The 20,958-nt window shown below is 40.5% G+C and overlaps 1 protein-coding gene across 5 annotated transcripts in view; it reads right to left on the reverse strand.

The window, feature by feature from the left end:
• The window catches only part of PDE4D (phosphodiesterase 4D), a 564,892-nt gene that overhangs the window by 23,898 nt on the left and 520,036 nt on the right, over positions 1–20,958 (reverse strand). Inside the window, exon 1 of one of the 5 annotated variants that reach the window (XM_068422803.1) lies at positions 448–834. The exons of the other annotated variants lie outside the window; for them this stretch is intronic. Within the exon in view, the coding sequence (XP_068278904.1) occupies positions 448–495 (48 nt within the window). The 5' untranslated portion in view covers positions 496–834. Of the gene's footprint in view, positions 1–447; positions 835–20,958 lie in introns of those variants that run through there. 5 annotated transcript variants of the gene reach the window in all.

The following is a 20,958-nucleotide window of genomic DNA, read 5'->3' on the forward strand; positions in this document are numbered from 1 at the left end:
CACACTGTTGATAATTTCACATTTCTTCAGCTATTAAAACCAGTATGAGTCATGCATTCACCTCAGCCTCTTTACTCATGCTCTCTCCTTTTGTATGGTATCTCAGTTTTGAGGTTTGTTTTTTTTTTTTTGAAACCTTTTGTCTAGAAATACAGTTTTGTAGCAATCTTTTTTAGAAGAACACAAAACTCTTCTGAATTTCTTTGGCTTTAAGCTTGGTCTGATTATCCACTGAAGCAACATTATTTTATAAGTCCCAGCACAGTTTCTAAGAAAGACTGTATACTGTGCAGTTCATGCTCATTGCTGAACAAAAGGCTTGATTTTCTGATTTTTTACTTTATATTCATATTACTCAGTCATCACCCACAAATACTCATGCAATCCAGTGATCATGCAATCATGCACAGCAAATTAAGGTTCTTAAGACGTAAAACAAAATCCTACCTTTATGTAGCCCCAAGAAACTGAGAGTAAATAGTTTGCCTCAGGCATTTTTTATTTTTTTTTTTCTATACTACCAATCTAAATTAATCAGTTCTTTGCTATCTGATACTCGAAAAGACTTCCAAGAAGAAAGATTCCTTCTTTTCTCTCCTAATTCCTTCTGCTGATCCTCAGGTTCTCAGCAACTGTGTGCACAGGAGGCATACTGAAATGAAATCCAATCGCATGGTCTTCCAATTGTATAAATGCCACTTGTAAAACTCCAAGCATTCAGAGGCAACATTGAAGAGACATGTTGTACGATCTGAAGAAATATCTGAAGAGCTAGGGATATGCATATTTCCTGAACACCAGGACTTAATGAATAATGTATGTCAAGATGCTCAGCTGCTGAAAAGACTTGCTCTATCAACAGCTACCAAATAAGGACCTGAAGGGGAAGCCACAAACAGTGCCAGTAATCCCTCCCATAGAGCCTAACTAGCAGCCAATAGTGTATCAACCTAAAAGATATAAATCCAAAGGGCTGGTGACATGATGTATGGTAGTTTCCCATTGGCCAGTGCTGGGGACTCTCCTGGGCACGGGGTATTTCTCTTTTTTTTTTTTTTACAGCAAATGCCATTTAATAATAGCATCCCTGCCTGCAGAATTCACACGCCATTCAAAAATAATTGGGTTAAGGTCTCCTCATTTCAGCAGCATTTACCAGCTCTCTTCAATGGACGTGCTATCCAAGCAGTTAAAATTAGCATTGTGTATATTCGTGTGGATTGACTAGCGGTTTTAATTTTTCATACGGAAGGGAAGTATATTTTGAGGTTTTTGTGAAGAAAAACTAACAGAAATAGAGCTACCAGGTTTCATCAGTCTGATGTACTGCAACAATGAAAATGGTTTTGGCTTTCATGCTATCTAGATTAAAAACTAATCTATTTAGACCATTGGGCCAGTCTGCCAGTTTCTACTGCTTTTTTATTTTAAGGGATAAAAGCAGTCATTATTAAGATAAAGCAAGTCATGTGTCTTACAATTCCCAGTAAACATTACGTTTCCATGGAGAAGTCAGAAGTGAGATAATAAGAGTCCTCAAATTCTCACTGCATTTATTCAACTTTTGCTCTTTCTGCCTTGGCAGATTAATATAATCAATTACAACTATACATCACAGAAAAAAAAAAAGGATTAACTGAAAGTGGCATGTGTCAGTGAGCTGACTCAGAGCATTAAATAAAATATCCCACCATCTGTCAGTAAGAGACCAAAACTTAACAGGAGGAATGCATTATCTTGCACCACCCTGTGCAAAGCATATGCACTACCGTGGCAAATTTCTGAGTCTTTGCTGTATCAAAAGAAGAGAGGGTTTCCCAATATGACAATGTGCAAATGTCTAAGGACAAGCTGAATGAGGTGCAGCGTTCAGCCTAAGCCCACACTGCTGATTCACTGGAAGATGCTGACTGTCAACAGTCATAAGGGAGGTTTTGGCTGAAGTGGTTTCTACTTCTCTGGGTGATGCTACACAGCAATGTCAGCAACACTAAGTGCTTGAGAAAGAAGTGAACTTGCAAAAAGCAATAGGGCAAAACATGCCATTAACAAATTTCTTCCCTACAGGAGAGAAAAGGACAGCACTATGCCAACTGGATACAGTCAACATATCATCCAGCACTTAGGTATTTTCATATGGAAAGCATATTGTCTTCCTTAAAATAGGTAATATAAAAAAACACGTTAATTAAGACATTACTGACGCATTTTATGTATAATATGCATAGTTATACCTGTCCTGGATCTATATAGTAGATGAATATAAAACAATTAAGTTTTGAAAACAGATCTCGGTTATGAGAGACTCAGAAATACATTAAAATAGCCTAAAAAGTATTTCTGGAAAGTATTTCTCCTGATCCTTCCAGCTCAGCTTTGTAACACTGAATATAAAGCTTGTCTACACCTGCATTGCATTGTTTTCTCATCACCTGCAAGAGAGCCCTGCTGCCACCTACCCAGCATCAACACAGAATTGAAAGTATGCTGCCTCCCTTCAACAGGCAATTTCAATCATGACTTAGAAAATGGTAAAATAACAGCCATTATACTTCTGGCTACTTAAGAAGTGAAGCATGTGGGTATGAAAGTTTGGTTGCAACAGCTAATATGAACACACATTGGAAAGCCAATTTTTTAAATCACTTGCTTTGTTACTTTAAAGGCTGGTTCCTCCTTAAATCTTATTAAGAAGTGTCCCCGAAAGCACTGAACTTGTTTCAGATAAGGAATATTTTAAATGGCTGCTATGTAAATTACACTAGTTGTTTAGCATGCTTCAGAAAAAAATCTTCCTTGAATTTTTTTATTCCCCATCAACATATGAGACAGACATATCCATAAGAGTTACTGAATTATCGTTTATTGAATTTATTGAAGGATCGTATTTATAGAGCTACTAGCTAAATAATTTTGATGTAAAGCCATGAAAAAAATTTTCCTCCAATGTACATGCATGTTACAACAATTTATTTTAGCTGCATATTAACTATACTGATAATAGGAAATTACACCCAATATGAACAGTTTATTACTAATCTGTATGACTTTTCTGATACCCACAGTCTCAACCTCATAAAACTACCAACTGCTGTGCTATAACTTATTAGTACGACTTCACTTCAGGAAGCACGCACTCTGACTTTGGCTACACGTAAAAGTATGACCTTAGAAATTTCTAGCTGGGAAATTCACACCAGCACTGAATCATTTTGGCTGATTTTAATCCTCAATTCCCAGGTTGGAATGAGTGAATAATTAGCTTTAGAGGAGGTTATGGTGGATAGATGAGTACACAGCAAATAGCTGCCACACACAACTAAATACCTAGAGTAATTCAAGATAAGAAAAACAGAAGTTAGAGACAAGGAGAAATCCAGCAACATGAAAGGGAATTTCCTGTTTTCATACACACATACATCCATGAAGATAAAACATGTGGGAAGAAGGGAATAATGACATTTTTCTACAGTGGTTCCAATCAAGCAAGGAATATGAAAATGAGAAAGGTATAATTTGAAATGACAGTAACTGAGTAATAAAATAGTTCAGAAAAAAGGAAGCTTTTAATGAGCACTGTTGTGTGTTTTTAAAAAATCAAGACAATGATCTTGAGAGGCAGATAGATGATGAAGTCCCTTAATACCCACAGGAAATTTTAGCCATTATTTAATCAACAAGCCTGGACAACTTTCTCCACAGCAGTCATAAAAAGAGGTGGCAGAGATCCCAGGAGCTGTGATGTTCAGCTTTGAAAGACTGCAAAAATATTAATTTTGTACCAATTAAAATTTGCAAGCAGGATGGCTGGGTAACTTCAGGCCACTTCACAAAACATCAGTCCTGGGTAAAATAATGAAAAAGCTGAAATACACATATTCTAGGCATTTGTTTGACAAAGAACTAAGACATAAGAATGTAATTAATGCCAGTCAATATCGGTTTATGTCTTTGAACATATAATATTCTTGGATTGTTGTAGGGCATTTGATTTAGTATTGTATAATACTCTGTGACAGCACACCCAATGTTGAGAGAGGACACATTAAATGGGTTAAGAACCTGATTATTGACCCATTTCTAACAACCATCAACAGGCTGTCTTCATCTAATAGGACACTTTTAAGTCAGGTTCTGCAAGACCTGAGACTATTTAATGGTATTCTGTTTCTTCATTGGTGATCTGGAATTGAGTCACTACTATGAAAACTTCAACACTGTGAAAATTTCCAGAGAAGAGAAAAATTGGGGGAGGGGGAGATAAACTATGAGGATGTGAAAGTCACCACCAGCAGCCTCACTTGTTTGGTATGCTGACACCATTCATGTAAACTACAGTTCAAGGTATTTAACTGCAAAGATACTCGGCAATAAGGAACACAGTCCATGAGTACAAAATGGTGGACTACACTGAAGAAAGCAGAAACCCTGAAGAGTTTATAGAGTCACAACAGAACATCTTCACAGAATCAAAGAATGTTAGGGATTGGAAGGGACCTCGAAAGATCATGTAGTCCAATCCCCCTGCCGGAGCAGGATTACCTAGACCATATCACACAGGAACGCGTCCAGGAGGGTTTTGAATGTCTCTAGAGAAGGAGACTCCACAACCTCTCTGGGCAGCCTGTTCCAGTGTTCAGTTACCTCACTGTAAAGAAGTTCTTCCTCATATTTATGTGGAACCTCCTGTGTTCCAGCTTGCACCCATTGCCCCTTGTCCTGTCAAGGGATGTCACTGAGAAGAGCCTGGCTCCATCCTCGTGACACTTGCCCTTTACATATTTATAAACATTAATGAGGTCACCCCTCAGTCTCCTCTTCTCCAAGCTAAAGAGACCCAGCTCCCTCAGCCTCTCCTCATAAGGGAGATGTTCCACCCCCTTAATCATCTTCTAGCTGGACTCTCTCTAGCAGTTCCCTGTCCTTCTTGAACTGAGGGGCCCAGAACTGGACACAATATTCCAGATGCGGCCTCACCAGGGCAGAGTAGAGGGGGAGGAGAACCTCTCTTGACCTACTAACCACATCCCTTCCAATACACCCCAGGATGCCATTGGCCTTCTTGGCCACAAGGGCACATTGCTGGCTCATGGTCATCCTGTTGTCCACTAGGACCCTCAGGTCCCTTTCCCCTACACTGCTCTCCAACAGGCCTGTCCCCAATTTATACTGGTACATGGGGTTGTTCTTGCCCAGATGCAGGACTCTTGTAGCGATATTGTGACCCCCCAAAACCTCCATCTTCTGTGATGCTACATAAAACGAGAGATATACTAAACACACCATTCTGGTGACTCCAGTGATGGAATAGTGCATACAGCTCTAGTGCCTCTGTTTCCCTAAATGCTGTCATGTACAGAGCATAGGAAAAAAATTACAAATATTATTCAAGAGATAGACACAATGTTTTATAATAAAAGAAAACACTCAGGCTCTTTAACTTAAGAGAATACAGCTCCTGTGTAGAACCATGACAAAGAGGAAATACAGAGTACCAGACCCGGTCCACTAGCACCAAGAAAGCAACCAGAAGCAATGGAAGGCACCTGAAACTGCGTCAAACCAACTGAGCTGAAACCATCCCAAACCACAAACAAAACACACGGATTAACACTGAGAATTATTAAATTAGCATACACCAGCAGTGAAGTGGTAGATTCTTTGCTGCTTAGTATCTTCAAATCAAGAAAGGCAGTCTTTTTGGAAAATATGTTTTAGCCAAATGCAAGTCATATGTTCAAATTATCCGTCTGAGAGACACAGGAGATCCAGTAATCCATTTGGCCCCATGACTCTACAGAAACTCAACCTACCTATTGCAGATGCTCATTCTAGAAATTCTACCTTCTCATTCTAGAAATTCTACCTTCTAAGTAACTTGTATCTCAAAGGCTGTTTATACTTCTACGAACATGCTCTGCTTGAAAGCAACTTTAAGAATTTAAAAGCTGTGCATTTGTGGTTAAACTAGCATTGCAGCGAGTTACCTCAAATGTTCTTCTTATAATTGAATCAGTAATCTCTACCTCTGTGCAAGCTTCCAGAGATGTCAGCGCTCAAACTATTTCTTGATTCTCTACAAAGCTCGGTACTAATGCCATAGTCAGGAAAAAATTACTATTAACCTAAATTTTATTGTCCTTCAACAAGAATGGGAATAATTTCATTATTAGGTTGCCCTTTTTTTAATCGTTCTGAGTGCGTGCAAAGGCAAACATTTTTCACCAATATTAGTGAGGTTTTCATCTTTTTATCTGTCATATTGATGATCACAACTTGCCAGAAGGACATATAGCCTGTAAACCACTGTAGAGCATACAGACTGGACCTATGGAATACAAGACATTCAAGGAAAGCTCATTTTTCCCAAGATCCAGGATAGGGCTTCTGAGACACAAGCACATTACTGGCAAGGACAAGGAAAAGAATTACATCCTCAGCAGCCTGGGAGAAACCTTGATCCTCTGAAATAAAGTATCTGTGTTCCTTGCTGTGTCTTGTTAGTAAGCAAAGATTTCTGAAGGTTCAGTCAACATGAAAGTAAGATGGCAATGTTTCAGGCTTGAGGAAAAGCACAGGAAGAAGACTGAAGGGCCACTCTGTTGATTCAGTTGTAGTACTTTTGAACTGTCCCACAGGAGACTTACAATGTTGGTCTTTCCTTCCACAGGTCAATAACTGGTAATACGGGAGCTCCAGCAAAAATGTGTTTATCTTTGAAGGCAGGAGAACAGCGCTCTAACTCTCAACTGCAATCCCAGAAATGACTGTGAAGCTGCACTAGGAACCTTCGAAGACACGTCTGAGCATCAATCCTGAATACAAGTGTGCTGGATGTAGTGCATATTGGCTAGCAAGTGGCAAAAACTAAGAGGAAGACAGCTAAATGCATCACAGATTTTAGTTTTCAAGGTCATATGCATTACAAACAGGAACAGATAGTCTGAACATCTCAGGAGCCAAATAAGAAGCCTTTCTGAAAACATCAAAAAACATTTTTAGGCTGACCTCCACACACCAAAGAACAGCAATAACCACCCATGTCAAATCCAACTCCTACTGGTCACAAACACAAGACTGTTTTCACAGCATTAGCCAACTCCATCTGGCATGTATGCTGGCACGCACCCTAGCAGAAAGCCTCCCCACAAAATGGCAAGTCTCCTCAGTGCTTGGAGGCCACAGCAGGAAAGAATGGTCATTTCATCCAGCAAGCAAGGGCATGTGGATGGACTCAACCGAGCTTGTCTAGTTTGGAGAAAAGGAGGCTGAGGGGTGACCTCATTGCCTTCTACAGCTTCCTGAGGTGAGGAAGTGGAGAGGGAGGTGCTGAGCTCTTCTCCCTCGTGTCCAGTGATAGGACTCATAGGAATGATTCAAAGCTACACCCGGGAGATTTAGATGGGACATTAGGAAGCATTTCTTTACCGAGAAGGTGGTCAAACACTGGAACAGGCTTCCTAGAGAGGTGGTCAATACCCCAAGTCTATCAGTGTTTAAGAGGCGTTTGGACAATGCCCTTAATAACGTGCTTTAACTTTTGGTCAGCCCTGAATTGGTCAGGCAGTTGGACTAGATGATCGTTGTAGGTCCCTTCCAACTGAAATAGTCTGTTCTATTCTAAAGCTAAAAAACTGCAACTGGTCTGGAGGAAGGAGCAGGACAGCTAAGTACAAGGAAACTACACTGTTATCAACCAGGCTCACCAAACTTCTCTGGGTTCCACCTCAGACTCCCTGACTGGAAGAAGAGAAAATATAGAACTTAATCTAAAAAAAAAAAAAAAAAAAAAATTTTACAAATACAAGGAGTTGTTCCAGCTGCAGCAATCAGCTGCCACACACCAAGTGAGCAGCAGGGGTGAAGACAAAGTTGGGTTTTATGCTGGTATCAAGATGATATGAACTTCACTGGTGGCTGAGAACTGACAGCTGTAATTGGAAAAAATCTCTAACTCTTCTGAAGGAGTCTCAACTTTAAGGATTGTAACTGTAGCATAATTATGGTGTTTTAAAAAGGCTTTCTTGGCAGCTTCCTGCTTGTCAGAATTACATTCATTAAACATGATGGAATAGCCTAGGCTATATAATTTTACAGATCTTTTTATTCGAGAATATATAATTCTCATGCATCAAACATGAGAATTTTATGTTGCTGAACAGACTGAGATGACAACATTCTTCTGAACTATTGTAGGGGAAATACGTAGTAAACCCCAGTAGCTGAGTTGTTTAATAAAGAGTTAGGCTCCTTTATTATTTGAAAAAAAAAAAAAAAAGACTTTCTGGTAAAATACATAATTCAGTGTTTGTATTTACTGCCCTCTAGTGACAATATAAGCATCAGCTATGAATATATAGGAACATATTAATTTTTTTTTCAGACCAGAAATCTCACAATGTGGTCCACTAATTTTCAACCATACCACAGCAGGGTCTTTACAGGTATTCTCTACAACTGCAGTATTTTCAATAGACACTCCTGAGCAATTGCACAAGTAGGAAGAAATTCTTTACTGTGAGGGTGGTGAGATACTGTAACAGGTTGCCCTGGGAAGTTGTGGATGCCCCCTCCCTGGCAGTGTTCAAGGCCAGGTTGGATGGGGCTTTGAGCAACCTGATCTGGTGGAAAGGTGTCCCTACCCACGGCAGGGGGGATGGAACTAGATGACCTTTAAGGTCCCTACCAGCCCAAACCATGCTACGATTCTATGAAGTAACAACAATTACATCCTATTTCAACCCATGTTTGGGGACCACCGGCAATCTTTAAGACTCAATATTCACCTACAGTTTTCTTGCAGGAATTTTTCTACATAAAAGTACAGTATGCATATAATGGCTTCTAAAAAAAACCCCTACACTAAATGTAGTTTAGTTTCAACAAGTATTTAGCTGTTTACAATATTCTGCTATATATTTATTTTCCCCTTAATTCAATGCTGTCAAAATGATGTAAATTACAAAAAAGCTACTGTTAAAAGCTAATTTAGATCAGAGAAAAGTGGATCAGGGTGTGATGACAGCTGCAGTTGTGACAGCAGGTTTGAGGAGGCAGTCACCCTAGCAGAAAGCAGTGATGAATAGCTCAGGTAGTTATCTCTCTAACCCACTCTGCAACTGACAGAATCAAATGCGTAACCACAACCAGGTGGTTTTGTCCATGACATTACTATTGTGAACAGTACCTGATGTGAACAGAAGACCTTCCAAGTTTTGCCCTAAAAACAACGTTAAAAAAAAACTTGTAATCTTTACTTGGACATATATATAGATACATATGATATAGAGAGATAAATCACATCGTAAAAACACAGTATGTATGATGCTTTTATGCATGTGTCAGTATGAATCCACAGCATATTGATATAAATATACAATATGTATACACCACAATGGGAGAAGTTGTGAAACAACAGACCAGAGTTATTTATACCTCTGGCCTGGAAATGCTTCAAACAAATACCCTAGGTTAAGGCAATATTTTTTAAAATCATGCTTAAATTATTGAAGTGTTAGTGGAAACACCTACTCCACTCAGTTAATTCATCATATCAGCATATTTCTCAGACACCAAACTGTATACTATCTGTGTCTATAAAAGATGCTGGCACACAAATCAAATGTGTGCTCAGCTTGCACTGGACATGAGCTCAGGGAACCTGGAGCAAACTGAGATTTCAGATTTCATATTTTTCTTATCTACTTGATATGAAAAAAATCATCATATTTGCACAAGCTATTTTAATGGCACTCTTCTCTTGCTATTACTCCTCCAGGCAACTCTGCAGGGAACAATCTAAAACTAATCTTTCAAAACCGCTCTGGAAGAAGCCACAAAATACCACCATGAGAAGGCCCTAACCTGGACCCTTTTATAATGATTCATTCCCCATTCATACCCTGGCACCAATTTGCTTGTTTTACAATAATTCTCTTATTCTATAGAAATTATAATTTGGATGGAGAAGTAGAAAATAAAATAGAAATTATTTAATTATCACTTCACTTCCAAGACTTGTCCCATCACATCTCTTACATGAGCTGCTCAGGCTTCACTGTAACCAAATCTCAGAACCAAATAGTTCTATCCTCCATCAGAGGACCCATTCTCTGGCCTTCCAACCTCCTTCTAGGAAGAGTCCTCTCTTGGAAGAGCAGAACAGGTCTTGACCTGTCACATATGGAAGGGAAAACACATTTATTCCCCTTCCCTTAATGCTTGTATTATGTGAACTGTATATATATGGTGACCTGTACAGAACAGTGAGATAGACATAACACTTCCCAAAATAAAGAAAAAACAAAACACACCCACCAAACACACCCACACAAAAAACCACAAACCAGAAACCACAAACCAGAAACCACAAACCAGAAACCACAAACCAACCAGAAACCACAAACCAACCAGAAACCACAAACCAACCAGAAACCACAAACCAACCAGAAACCACAAACCAACCAGAAACCACAAACCAACCAGAAACCACAAACCAACCAGAAACCACAAACCAACCAGAAACCACAAACCAACCAGAAACCACAAACCAACCAGAAACCACAAACCAACCAGAAACCACAAACCAACCAGAAACCACAAACCAACCAGAAACCACAAACCAACCAGAAACCACAAACCAACCAGAAACCACAAACCAACCAGAAACCACAAACCAACCAGAAACCACAAACCAACCAGAAACCACAAACCAACCAGAAACCACAAACCAACCAGAAACCACAAACCAACCAGAAACCACAAACCAACCAGAAACCACAAACCAACCAGAAACCACAAACCAACCAGAAACCACAAACCAACCAGAAACCACAAACCAACCAGAAACCACAAACCAACCAGAAACCACAAACCAACCAGAAACCACAAACCAACCAGAAACCACAAACCAACCAGAAACCACAAACCAGAAACCACAAACCAGAAACCACAAACCAGAAACCACAAACCAGAAACCACAAACCAGAAACCACAAACCAGAAACCACAAACCAGAAACCACAAACCAGAAACCACAAACCAACCAGAAACCAGAAACCACAAACCACAAACCACAAACCACAAACAAAAAAACCAAAAAACCACAAACAAAAAAACCAAAAAACCACAAACAAACAAACAAACAAAAAAATCAATCAGATGTGGAACAGAATACAAAAAGAACACTTCTTCCTTACAATTGCATCCATGGGTGGCATAGCAACTCATTCTCAGTCACATCTTCTTGTCCATTTTTTCTTAGAGACTAATGTTGGGGAGGAGCTGCTACTGACATTTCTGGTCTTTCTCCTCAATTCTTTCAATTACACATATCCATTCCCACCTTGGGAGCAATGATGACCAAACAACCAGAGCACTGCTATCACCTTCACTCCTCCCCCTTATCTGCAAACAAAAACACATCCTGCCTCTCCACCTCCTCCAGGCAAAGCGCAGTGAGAAAGCCAGGTGGAAATCTCAGCCTCAGATACAGCCACACAACTTGGCTTATACCATATTTTGTGTTTTATTGAGTTGCCACTTATTTGTCATGCTTTGAATCCGGTCATTTTCCAAACAACATACTGATACCCACTCCCCAACTCCCAAAGTGAAGCCCCAGCCTAGGATGCTTCTTTCAGGGCAACTAATACATAAAACTGGCAAGTTTTGCTCTAAGTGGAGTCTCAGGGCTGCTCCTATGCTCCTCAGCAGTAAACTCCTATATGATTTACAAAAAGCAAAGAAAAAAACAAACTGACTCAAAAGTCCTGCATGATCTAGTATATGCATCTCCCTTACATGGGTATGCTTACTTCTGTCCAGCTGTGCAGGGACTTTCAGTCCAAAGGCATTTAAGAAAAGTAAACGTGTCAGAGGTACTGCAAAAACGTAACACTTCAACAAGACACCTAAAATTATGCAATACCGATGCTGAAGGAATGCTGCTATTAATAAAAAATATCGTGCCATGGAGATAGACGTGCTCTTAACTCCAGATAGCTGCCCGTGCCCTGCAGCACAGGAATTCCTACACCTTGTATATGTTAGCCCAGTGATGGCAGCTGTATATTCCTTTTCTACAGCTTATTTGCATAAGTAAGATTTACAAGCTACAACAGTGTAATGCCTCATGAAGATACTCATATTATGGGATAAAAACACAGAGAAGTTTAAGCCTTTCCCAAGACAACTTGTGCTAAATTCACAGAGGTATTCATACTGCAGAAACAATAAAGGTGATTTCCTATAATATCAAAACGCTCCTCTGCAAACAGGTACTTTGTCATTTATCATGAAAAGAGAAATAGGATTTTTTTTCTAAAAAATATCTTTAGGAAATACTAACAGTTCCCTTCTTACTGAAAAGATTTGGCTTTAAACATATCTGACAAAGTTTTTTTCTCCTTTTCCTAGTTCATACCTACTTAACATTTGCCTAGATAACACTGACAGACACATCTGACAGTCACAGTAGGTAGAAAATACAAGTAAAAAATTCCAGCTTGCCACCAGTTACAAGGAGGAATACTGCACTTATTCCTTCATCAACCCACAGATCTCATGCAACTCAGGCTGTTACTCACAAACAATTTAAAGATCTCTAGAAAGAAAAACTTCTGCAGTTTTCCCCTTTTGTCCTTTATAAGGGTTTTTTTCCTCAACATGAGTGTCAATTTGGGCTAAGAAATAGGTCTGTAATAAAAGGAATATAGAAATCAGAACCATCTGAATAACTTTTTTTTAATATTTATATAAAATATATGCACACTGCAAGTAAATACCTACCCCATAAATATCTACTGTAGCATAACCACAAAAGAGGTTTGTACCTACATTATGCATTTTTGCAGACAGCTATGTCTCACAAATGTGCAAAGAGGAGCGACACTTCACTCAGAGCTGTGATAGCACACTCACCCCAAGACTGATACAGGTATATCAGCAAAGACTGAGCTTTACAAGTATTGCCTATTTCATGCAGAAAACTGGCTTGCTATGCAAGGACAAAAAACAGCTTCACTGGTATTGCTGGCTAAATCTTACTTCTCCTGTAATGTGACATTCTTATTTTAATGAGGTGTTCCTACTGTAGACCTGGCCAAGCACATGCTTTAACAGTTCATCAGAAATCTTATTGAATGGTTGCCATTTCATACCAAAAGAAATGGGTCTTTTAATCATCTTTTTTAAAGCTACAGTCATGCTTAGTATGTCGTTCTGGTCAAAAAGCAAAAATTAAATATGACTTTTTTTTTCTAATTCTAATATATATGAAAACTGAATACAAACCAAACTATTTCCTATCCTTCTAAATACTATTGCTCAGTTCACAAAAAAAAAAAGAACTGGTCATCCTACCAAAAAACCCCAATGATACTACAAGACAAAAGCAGAGAATTGTGGACAGCAAAGTAACTACTAACATTCCAACGAACTTAGTACAGCTCTGATATAAACAGACCTTAACAAGTGCCTGTAAATCACCCACAATAGACACCAACATTTTGAAAGCAGACTGCAAATCGTTTCATGCAATTTCATTGGTTCAGACTCCAGTTTTTATTAAACCATGGCTATTCTACTTCTAACTAAAGAGCATGTGATACTGTCATTGTTTTTTCAAGGAAAAAACTCAGCAAGGGTTATTCACCGACTAATATTCATTCCAATGTGTCCTTCATACCTTTCATTTGATTATTTATTTACATGCTCTAAACATCTATCCATCCAGAACAGGAGAAACGGCCAGTGTCATCTATCACACCCTTGTCTCATGCATACAGGGGAGCACACAAAAATGTAATGCTTCTTTTTCTGTCCAAGTCACTGCTTTACCCAAATGCCTCTAGGTCAAAATAAGCAAACAAGCACAAAACCCAAGTGGTTTCCAGTCCCACAATCAGGTGTACTGTGAGGCTGGGTTTACTGGTACTTGAGAGAGATGGAGACAAGATAACAAAATCAGGTGAAAGGCAGCTCTGTAGTTTCTTGAATTGCATACTTATTGCCTGTGTGATTTAAACCCCTCTCACAATAAGTCTCAGAATTTGCACGAGGAAGCTCAGGGTATGCTTATGTTTCCTTACTCTGTGTCTTTTGACACCAGCAATTTGCCTCTTATCCTACACGTAGGATCTGAGTGTCTTTTTGGGCGCCGACTTCTTGTGTCGTGGCGACAGCGTGCAGTGGGGTGCTGCTGCATTCGGATCCGCAGAGCCATTGCTCCGCTCTGTCACCTGGCGCTTGGCTTGCCAGCCATGGATCTCTGCATACCTGGCTGGGGTTTGGCAGGTTCAGACCAGGCCACGCTGGGGAGGCGTTGGCCAAGTGCTGGTAAGGACAAGCAACTCACCCACACCTGACAGAGAACACTCCTCGCCATCCCATGTCAACACAGACAAGTTCCTTTGGGTTTGGCAAGCCTGTTTAACCTTGCACCGGAGCAGAGCAAGCACTTGCTCAGACTGTCACAGACGAGTCTCAGCTGGGCAGCAACCAACAGCTGAGAGGCAGCTGAAGAAATGGACTGCTAGCATCCTTCATCTCTAGACACCTGAGTTTCCATGTAGCTCACTGTTCGTCATACAGACAGGAAGGAACATAAAAAGCATAGGATTTCCTCGGGAAAGCACACTCTTGGAAACCGAAAGCATCAGGAACAACGACTGAGGGTCAGAAGATGCAACTGGATGCCTCATTCTTCCACGAATGTAGACCTGCAGTGTCACTCCATCCCGTGAACATTTTGTTCCTACCCACCCCACATCGCAGACTGTTGCAACTCGGGGGCGTTAACTCAGAACCACTCTCGTGCTACGTGGCTCATGCACCTTCCAGGCTGGAGCAGGTTCTCATCTCACCAGCTCACAGCCCACGGGCTACAACCAAGAGCCCTCCCAAACATGGCTGGTTTTGCACTAAGCTTTATTTAAGCTAGCTACAGGGAGCTGCTGAAGCACACTCTTACACCTATTAGTCTCCAATTCAGTCTCATCACAACAGCTGAAAAGATTTTGTAGGAGCTCTCTCACCTGGGTGAATTTCTCTTCTTGTTACAAAATGCAACTAAGACCAAAGCAAGCATCAAGTTTATCTCAAAGTCGCACAACACACAGGAGTATAAACATATGTGTAGAGGTTTGGTTGAGTGAGAAGGGGCACGATCCTGTGTCAGTCACCGAGCAGTCTGAGCAACCCAGGCTTTGAGCAAGGGTTAAGCCCAGAGCTAGCGACCTTGCACTCCCCTTGCACGGAGCAGAACAAAGAACCTCGTGGTGCCTGCTTCGCGGGAAGCAAAACTACGTCCGGGAGGGGAGGGGGCGGTCACGGCTCTGAATATGTAAACCTATGGACCAATCACAAGTGCGATCGGGGCGCGCGATTAACATATGCATAGTCTATATAACCACTGCTTTCTTTGTTAATAAACGAGAAGCTTCCATACTCACATTGAGATCAAGTAGCTTACTCCGGACCGATCCCCAGCACCTGCGAGCGCGCCTCCCCCGGTTTTCCCCGTACTACACATATGCATTTCTCATTAACTTTGTAGAGAACTGGATTACACGTGAGAGGCACCCTTTCAGTAATCCTCCACATTTCTTTATACTATTTTTGCATTATTCACGACTGATTGTTCAAATATAGAAACCAGTTTCATGCTAACTTTCCTAGAAGAATAAATAGTATCGAATATACAAATAGATAAAAGTTTATTTGCCACATCAATGTACTCACCCGTCCATAATGTTACTGTGGGTTGCTCCTGAGCAATCCCGGTTTGACAGAGAAACAATAAATTGATATTTACAAGGAAAAAATTTTACTGCTAAATCAGTATTTCCTTTGAAAACACTCAAATGCAGCTTGTATTTAGCAATTTCCAGTATGTACTATAGCACCGTAATCACCTTTTGTAAACACTGCTTTTATTCATGGTTTATAACCAGTGAATATTTTATATTTAACAATGATTAAATGTACATTAGTAATGATTTAATTAATATGTTTTAGCTTTGATAATTTAGATCACTTATGAACTTCTATAGCATACCAAAGCATTAACGGTAATTTCACTTGAAATGTAAGACCTCTGGTTAATCAATGATAACCCACGATCACTTGTTTTCTTTTCTGAACACTAAACTGTAACTAATCCTGCCATTCGTGCAAAATTAGAAACCAAAGGTAGACTAGAAATCATGAAAATAACATCACATACTGAAAACTGATTAGGTTCCACTAAGAAAAGTACATCATTAGATTAGGGTATGTTCTCTGATGAACTTGCAATATGGATACAAAACACAGACATTATTCAAGTAAAAGATTATCTATTAACCTTTCCTTATTATTAGGCATCTTATCAAGAAACAAGGTATCTTTCATATTTCAGTTCTCTTAAATAGATGCTTTTAAGTCTCTATTAAAAATCATCCCTAGTTTGAAAAATACCTTCAAATCAAACAAAACCAATATGCTCTAAATAGATGTGGCATCATCTTCATCTTTGGCTTGCATTTTTATTAGTAAAAAAAAAAAGCTGGGAAAATCTGGCTGCTTTTTGCCCATTTACACTTTTACATACAATGTTTGGAGCAGCTGGAACAGCTCTGAGCAGCACTTGAAACACTGGAGAGACCTCGGTGGATGCAGAAAGACACCAGTCTACCCATTTACCTGGGGGCTCATACACATGTACAAGCCACCCATTTTTGCCATGAGAAGTACAGAAACATTAAAAAGGTCCACAGTCTGCAACAAATTAAAACTTCCTTCAGCCCTCCAAAGCCCCTGCTTAACAGCTGATTCTATTAACTCTGTATCAAAGAGAGAATGATGCTAAGGGCTCCATCCACAGACTGATCAGGTGAATTTAAAGACTCATTAGCTCCAGTAGGCATTAGATTAAGTTCTAGATGAATCGGAACAACCTGTTAAAATGCCCCAGGCAACGGGAGCAATGCCCTAGTACCACCTTACAGCCCCCCCAATGCTATACTCTTGCTCCATCTCCAAACCAGAAAACAAAACTGAAAGGGTGTAACAAGTGTAGTTCGGCTGTATTGGACTTGTCCTTGGTGCTGTCTCTAGTCACATCAAGGATAGGAGGATCATTAGGGGCAGTCAACATGGCTTCACCAACGGGAAGTCATGCTTAACCAACTTGATAGCCTTTTATGAGGACATAACCTGCTGGATAGATGATGGTAAAGCTGTGGATGTGGTCTGTCTTGATTTCAGTAAAGCATTTGACACGGTCTCCCACAGCATCCTCACAGCTAAACTGAGGAAGTGTGGTCTGCATGATCGGGTAGTGAAGTGGATTGTGAACTGGCTGAAGGAAAGAAGCCAGAGAGTGGTGGTCAATGGGACAGAGTCCAGTTGGAGGCTTCTATCTAGTGGAGTCCCTCAAGGGTCAGTACTGGGACCAGTTCTATTCAATATATTCATTAATGACTTGGATGAGGGAATAGAGTGCACTGTCAGCAAGTTCGCTGATGACACAAAACTGGGAGGAGTGGCTGACACACCAGAAGGCTGCGCAGCCATTCAGAGAGACCTAGACAGGCTGGAGAGTTGGGCGGGGAGAAATTTAATAAAATATAACAAGGGCAAGTGTAGAGTCCTGCATCTGGGCAAGAACAACCCCATGTATGAGTACAAGCTGGGGACAGACCTGTTGGAGAGCAGAGTAGGGGAAAGGGACATGGGGGTCCTAGTGGACAGCAGGATGACCATGAGCCAGCAATGTGCCCTTGTGGCCAAGAAGGCCAATGGCATCCTGGGGTGTATTGGAAGGGGTGTGGTTAGTAGGTCAAGAGAGGTTCTCCTCCCCCTCTGCTCTGCCCTGATGAGGCTGCATCTGGAATATTGTGTCCAGTTCTGCGCCCTTCAGTTCAAGAAGGACAGGGAACTGCTAGAGAGAGTCCAGCGCAGAGCCAGAAAGATGATTAAGGGGGTGGAACATCTCCCTTATGAGGAGAGGCTGAGGGAGCTGGGTCTCTTTAGCTTGGAGAAGAGGAGACTGAGGGGTGACCTCATTAATGTTTATAAATATGTAAAGGGCAAGTGTCATGAGGATGGAGCCAGGCTCTTCTTGGTGACATCCACTGACAGGACAAGGGGCAATGGGTGCAAGCTGGAATACAGGAGGTTCCACATAAATATGAGGAAAAACTTCTTTACGGTGAGGGTGACTGAACACTGGAACAGGCTGCCCAGAGAGGTTGTGGAGTCTCCTTCTCTAGAGACATTCAAAACCCTCCTGGACGTGTTCCTGAGTGACATGATCTAGGCAATCCTGCTCTGGCAGGGGGATTGGACTAGGTGATCTTTCAAGGCCCCTTCCAATCCCTAACTTTCTGTGATTCTGTGACTGTATAGTTAACTAGGGAGTTTACGTCTTGTCTAAGGCAAATTCCATTAAAAATGAGTTCGGATGTAACATTGGATAACTTCAGTGAATATTAAAGTTAATTTTCATACCCACTTCACGAGATTGATATGTCTATCCTATTAATTACTGCTTAATTTAATACTACATGTCTAAAAAGCATATTCCTAGCTTTTAAAAAACAAATATGCTACTGATTTTCAGACTGTTTTCTCAGCATGCTTTAGGTGACCCGAATTCCCAATACTGCCCAGTCCACCGTAAGCACAACACATACTTTTCCGTACTAGAACAAACATTTGCCTTGTCTACTGTTCAGTGTACTGCTGTATTAATCACCTCATATTAAAATAACAGTATAAATACATAAAGTCCCAGGTCTTGATTAGAAAATTTTCGAAGAGCAAAAGGACTATGACGCAAAGCTGAGCTATTCATCTGAGTCTTTAAACTGACTCCTTCTTGAAGTCCCCTGGTAGTGAAAAGGTACAACTCAAAATTGATCTTCTCACTTCCAGTGCTGCCACCTACGAGCACACGAGCAAGCCATCCGGCAGACACAGCACGGGTCAGGGTCACTCTTGCCGTTCAAAGCTACATGCATCAGCAAAGGCAAGAGACCATCGCTGGGCAGGATGTGCGGTGAAAAGACAGACTGGGGAACAGATAGATTTGTGTAGAGAGTGTTATTTCACAACAGCCAAGACAGTGTAGAAGGAACCAAAAAAAAAGGAAAACAAAGACAAACCCCAGATGACTCCTGAGCAATTAAGGCACTGTTTCATACTTAGGCACGCTATTCAAATGACAGGGTGTAACAAGATGTAAGACCAACACCTGTCCTCTCATCCTACACTTAAGTCAGTCAGGCAGCTTTAGTTTTCTACAACCAGGACATTTGTCAAGGTCTGACAATAATTGCAAGAACAAACCCTAAAACCCCTCTGTACGTCAGCATGCTTTTATTTATACGACGTCTACAAAATCTAAAACACACAGTAGCACAGGCATAGTATCTACCCGGAAAGACAAAAAGTCACCACAACATAGCTATCAATCAAATTCTTCTTCTTCCTGCAGTCCTACCTTACCCCAACAGTACAGTTTTATTTTGTATTATTGTATCATTCCTATAACAAATCTACCTGTGATAAATTGTGAAACAAAGATCAGATTACAGATCTATATTCCTGACCACCAAAGAAAAAACGTTACTTAAGTTTTAGCCCCCAAATGTCAAGATTTGTTTCTGCAAAAGTTTTGCAAAGCACTTTATCTTCTTGTAACCAAAATCCAGTAATTCCATTTTAAAACTCAAGTTCTGTAAGAGGGATGTACTGAAAGCTGTGATAGAAATGCCAGACTCTGACTATGTATCAACCAACTGCATCATCTTTACAGGAACGAGCTTTACGAGCTCTCCTATAATAAAGCCTCTGAAACCTTTTCAGCAACAACCAAGAAGAGCTGCAGAAAATCCCTCCCAGCTAGAAAATGTACATATTTGTTTTTACTGATGCTCAGAAAAGAGGAAAAAGCAACTAATTACCAAATTATGAAATGCAATCTTACCTGGGTCCAGTATTCAGACATACAAAACTTTGGCCATGCTTCACAATACAAGAAAAACACAGTCATTTTACTGAGAAATCTGAGCTCTGGGTTTAAAAGTTTATGCATCCAAAGAGATATTCTACAATTTGTCAAATAATTCATTGCATTAATATTTCCCAGGAATAAATGTGCTCATACATTTTCCAGCTACAGTTCCATTGCAAGTGAAAAATAATTTAATTTAAAGACCCCCTCACATACTTAATTTCAGATTTTGTTGTTTGTAAGCTGTCTTCTTGCAAGTAGTGTGTTTCAGAAAACCTGACGTGCACGTACAGAACAGCTTTGTAAATCCAGCAAAGATACCATCTGGCTTCTTGTTGAGCCACACTAGCCTGCATTTACTCCAAAATGGCACTCTCATCTTTGCTTGTTGCTATGGCCACACCATACGTCAGGCTTGCACTTTTTTCCGGACCTGCTTATGACAGGCCTGGGTGCTTCCTATTATGGTGCCTGCATCAGCACAGTGTGCATTGGCAGCAGCAGCGGCGGGAGCCGGCAGCCGCCACGGAGGTGATCAGCATGCCGCAGAGGATGGAGATGCTGAGGAATCCGAGCATGCTCCCTTCAACACTGCACACAAGGGCTGCTTCAAGACACATCACACAGCAGGCAAATAATGCACCTGGACTTGGCTGAAAAACTTCTTTTAACTCCAGTTTTCTGTGGCAGCAAAAGCTGAACGTGGGTGAGCTAAGGCTAAGAAGGGAGAATCCCAAGGAACCACATGTTTAGAAAGCAAACTAAATACTGCATTTTGCAAGATCTCAAGTACCTGTCTGTCCCCCTGGTTCAGAGATGCTGCTATTGAGCATCAAAGAGGCAAGCATTTTAATTCACATAACAAGAGCACAGTAAAAAACATCTTTAAAAACCTGCTCATCATTAACTTTCAAATGTAAATATAGTATTTTATAGCTTGTTTCATTCATTTCAGCTGGT

The sequence above is a fragment of the Nyctibius grandis genome, chromosome Z (genome assembly GCF_013368605.1).
Source record: "Nyctibius grandis isolate bNycGra1 chromosome Z, bNycGra1.pri, whole genome shotgun sequence".
Lineage (NCBI taxonomy): Eukaryota > Metazoa > Chordata > Aves > Nyctibiiformes > Nyctibiidae > Nyctibius > Nyctibius grandis.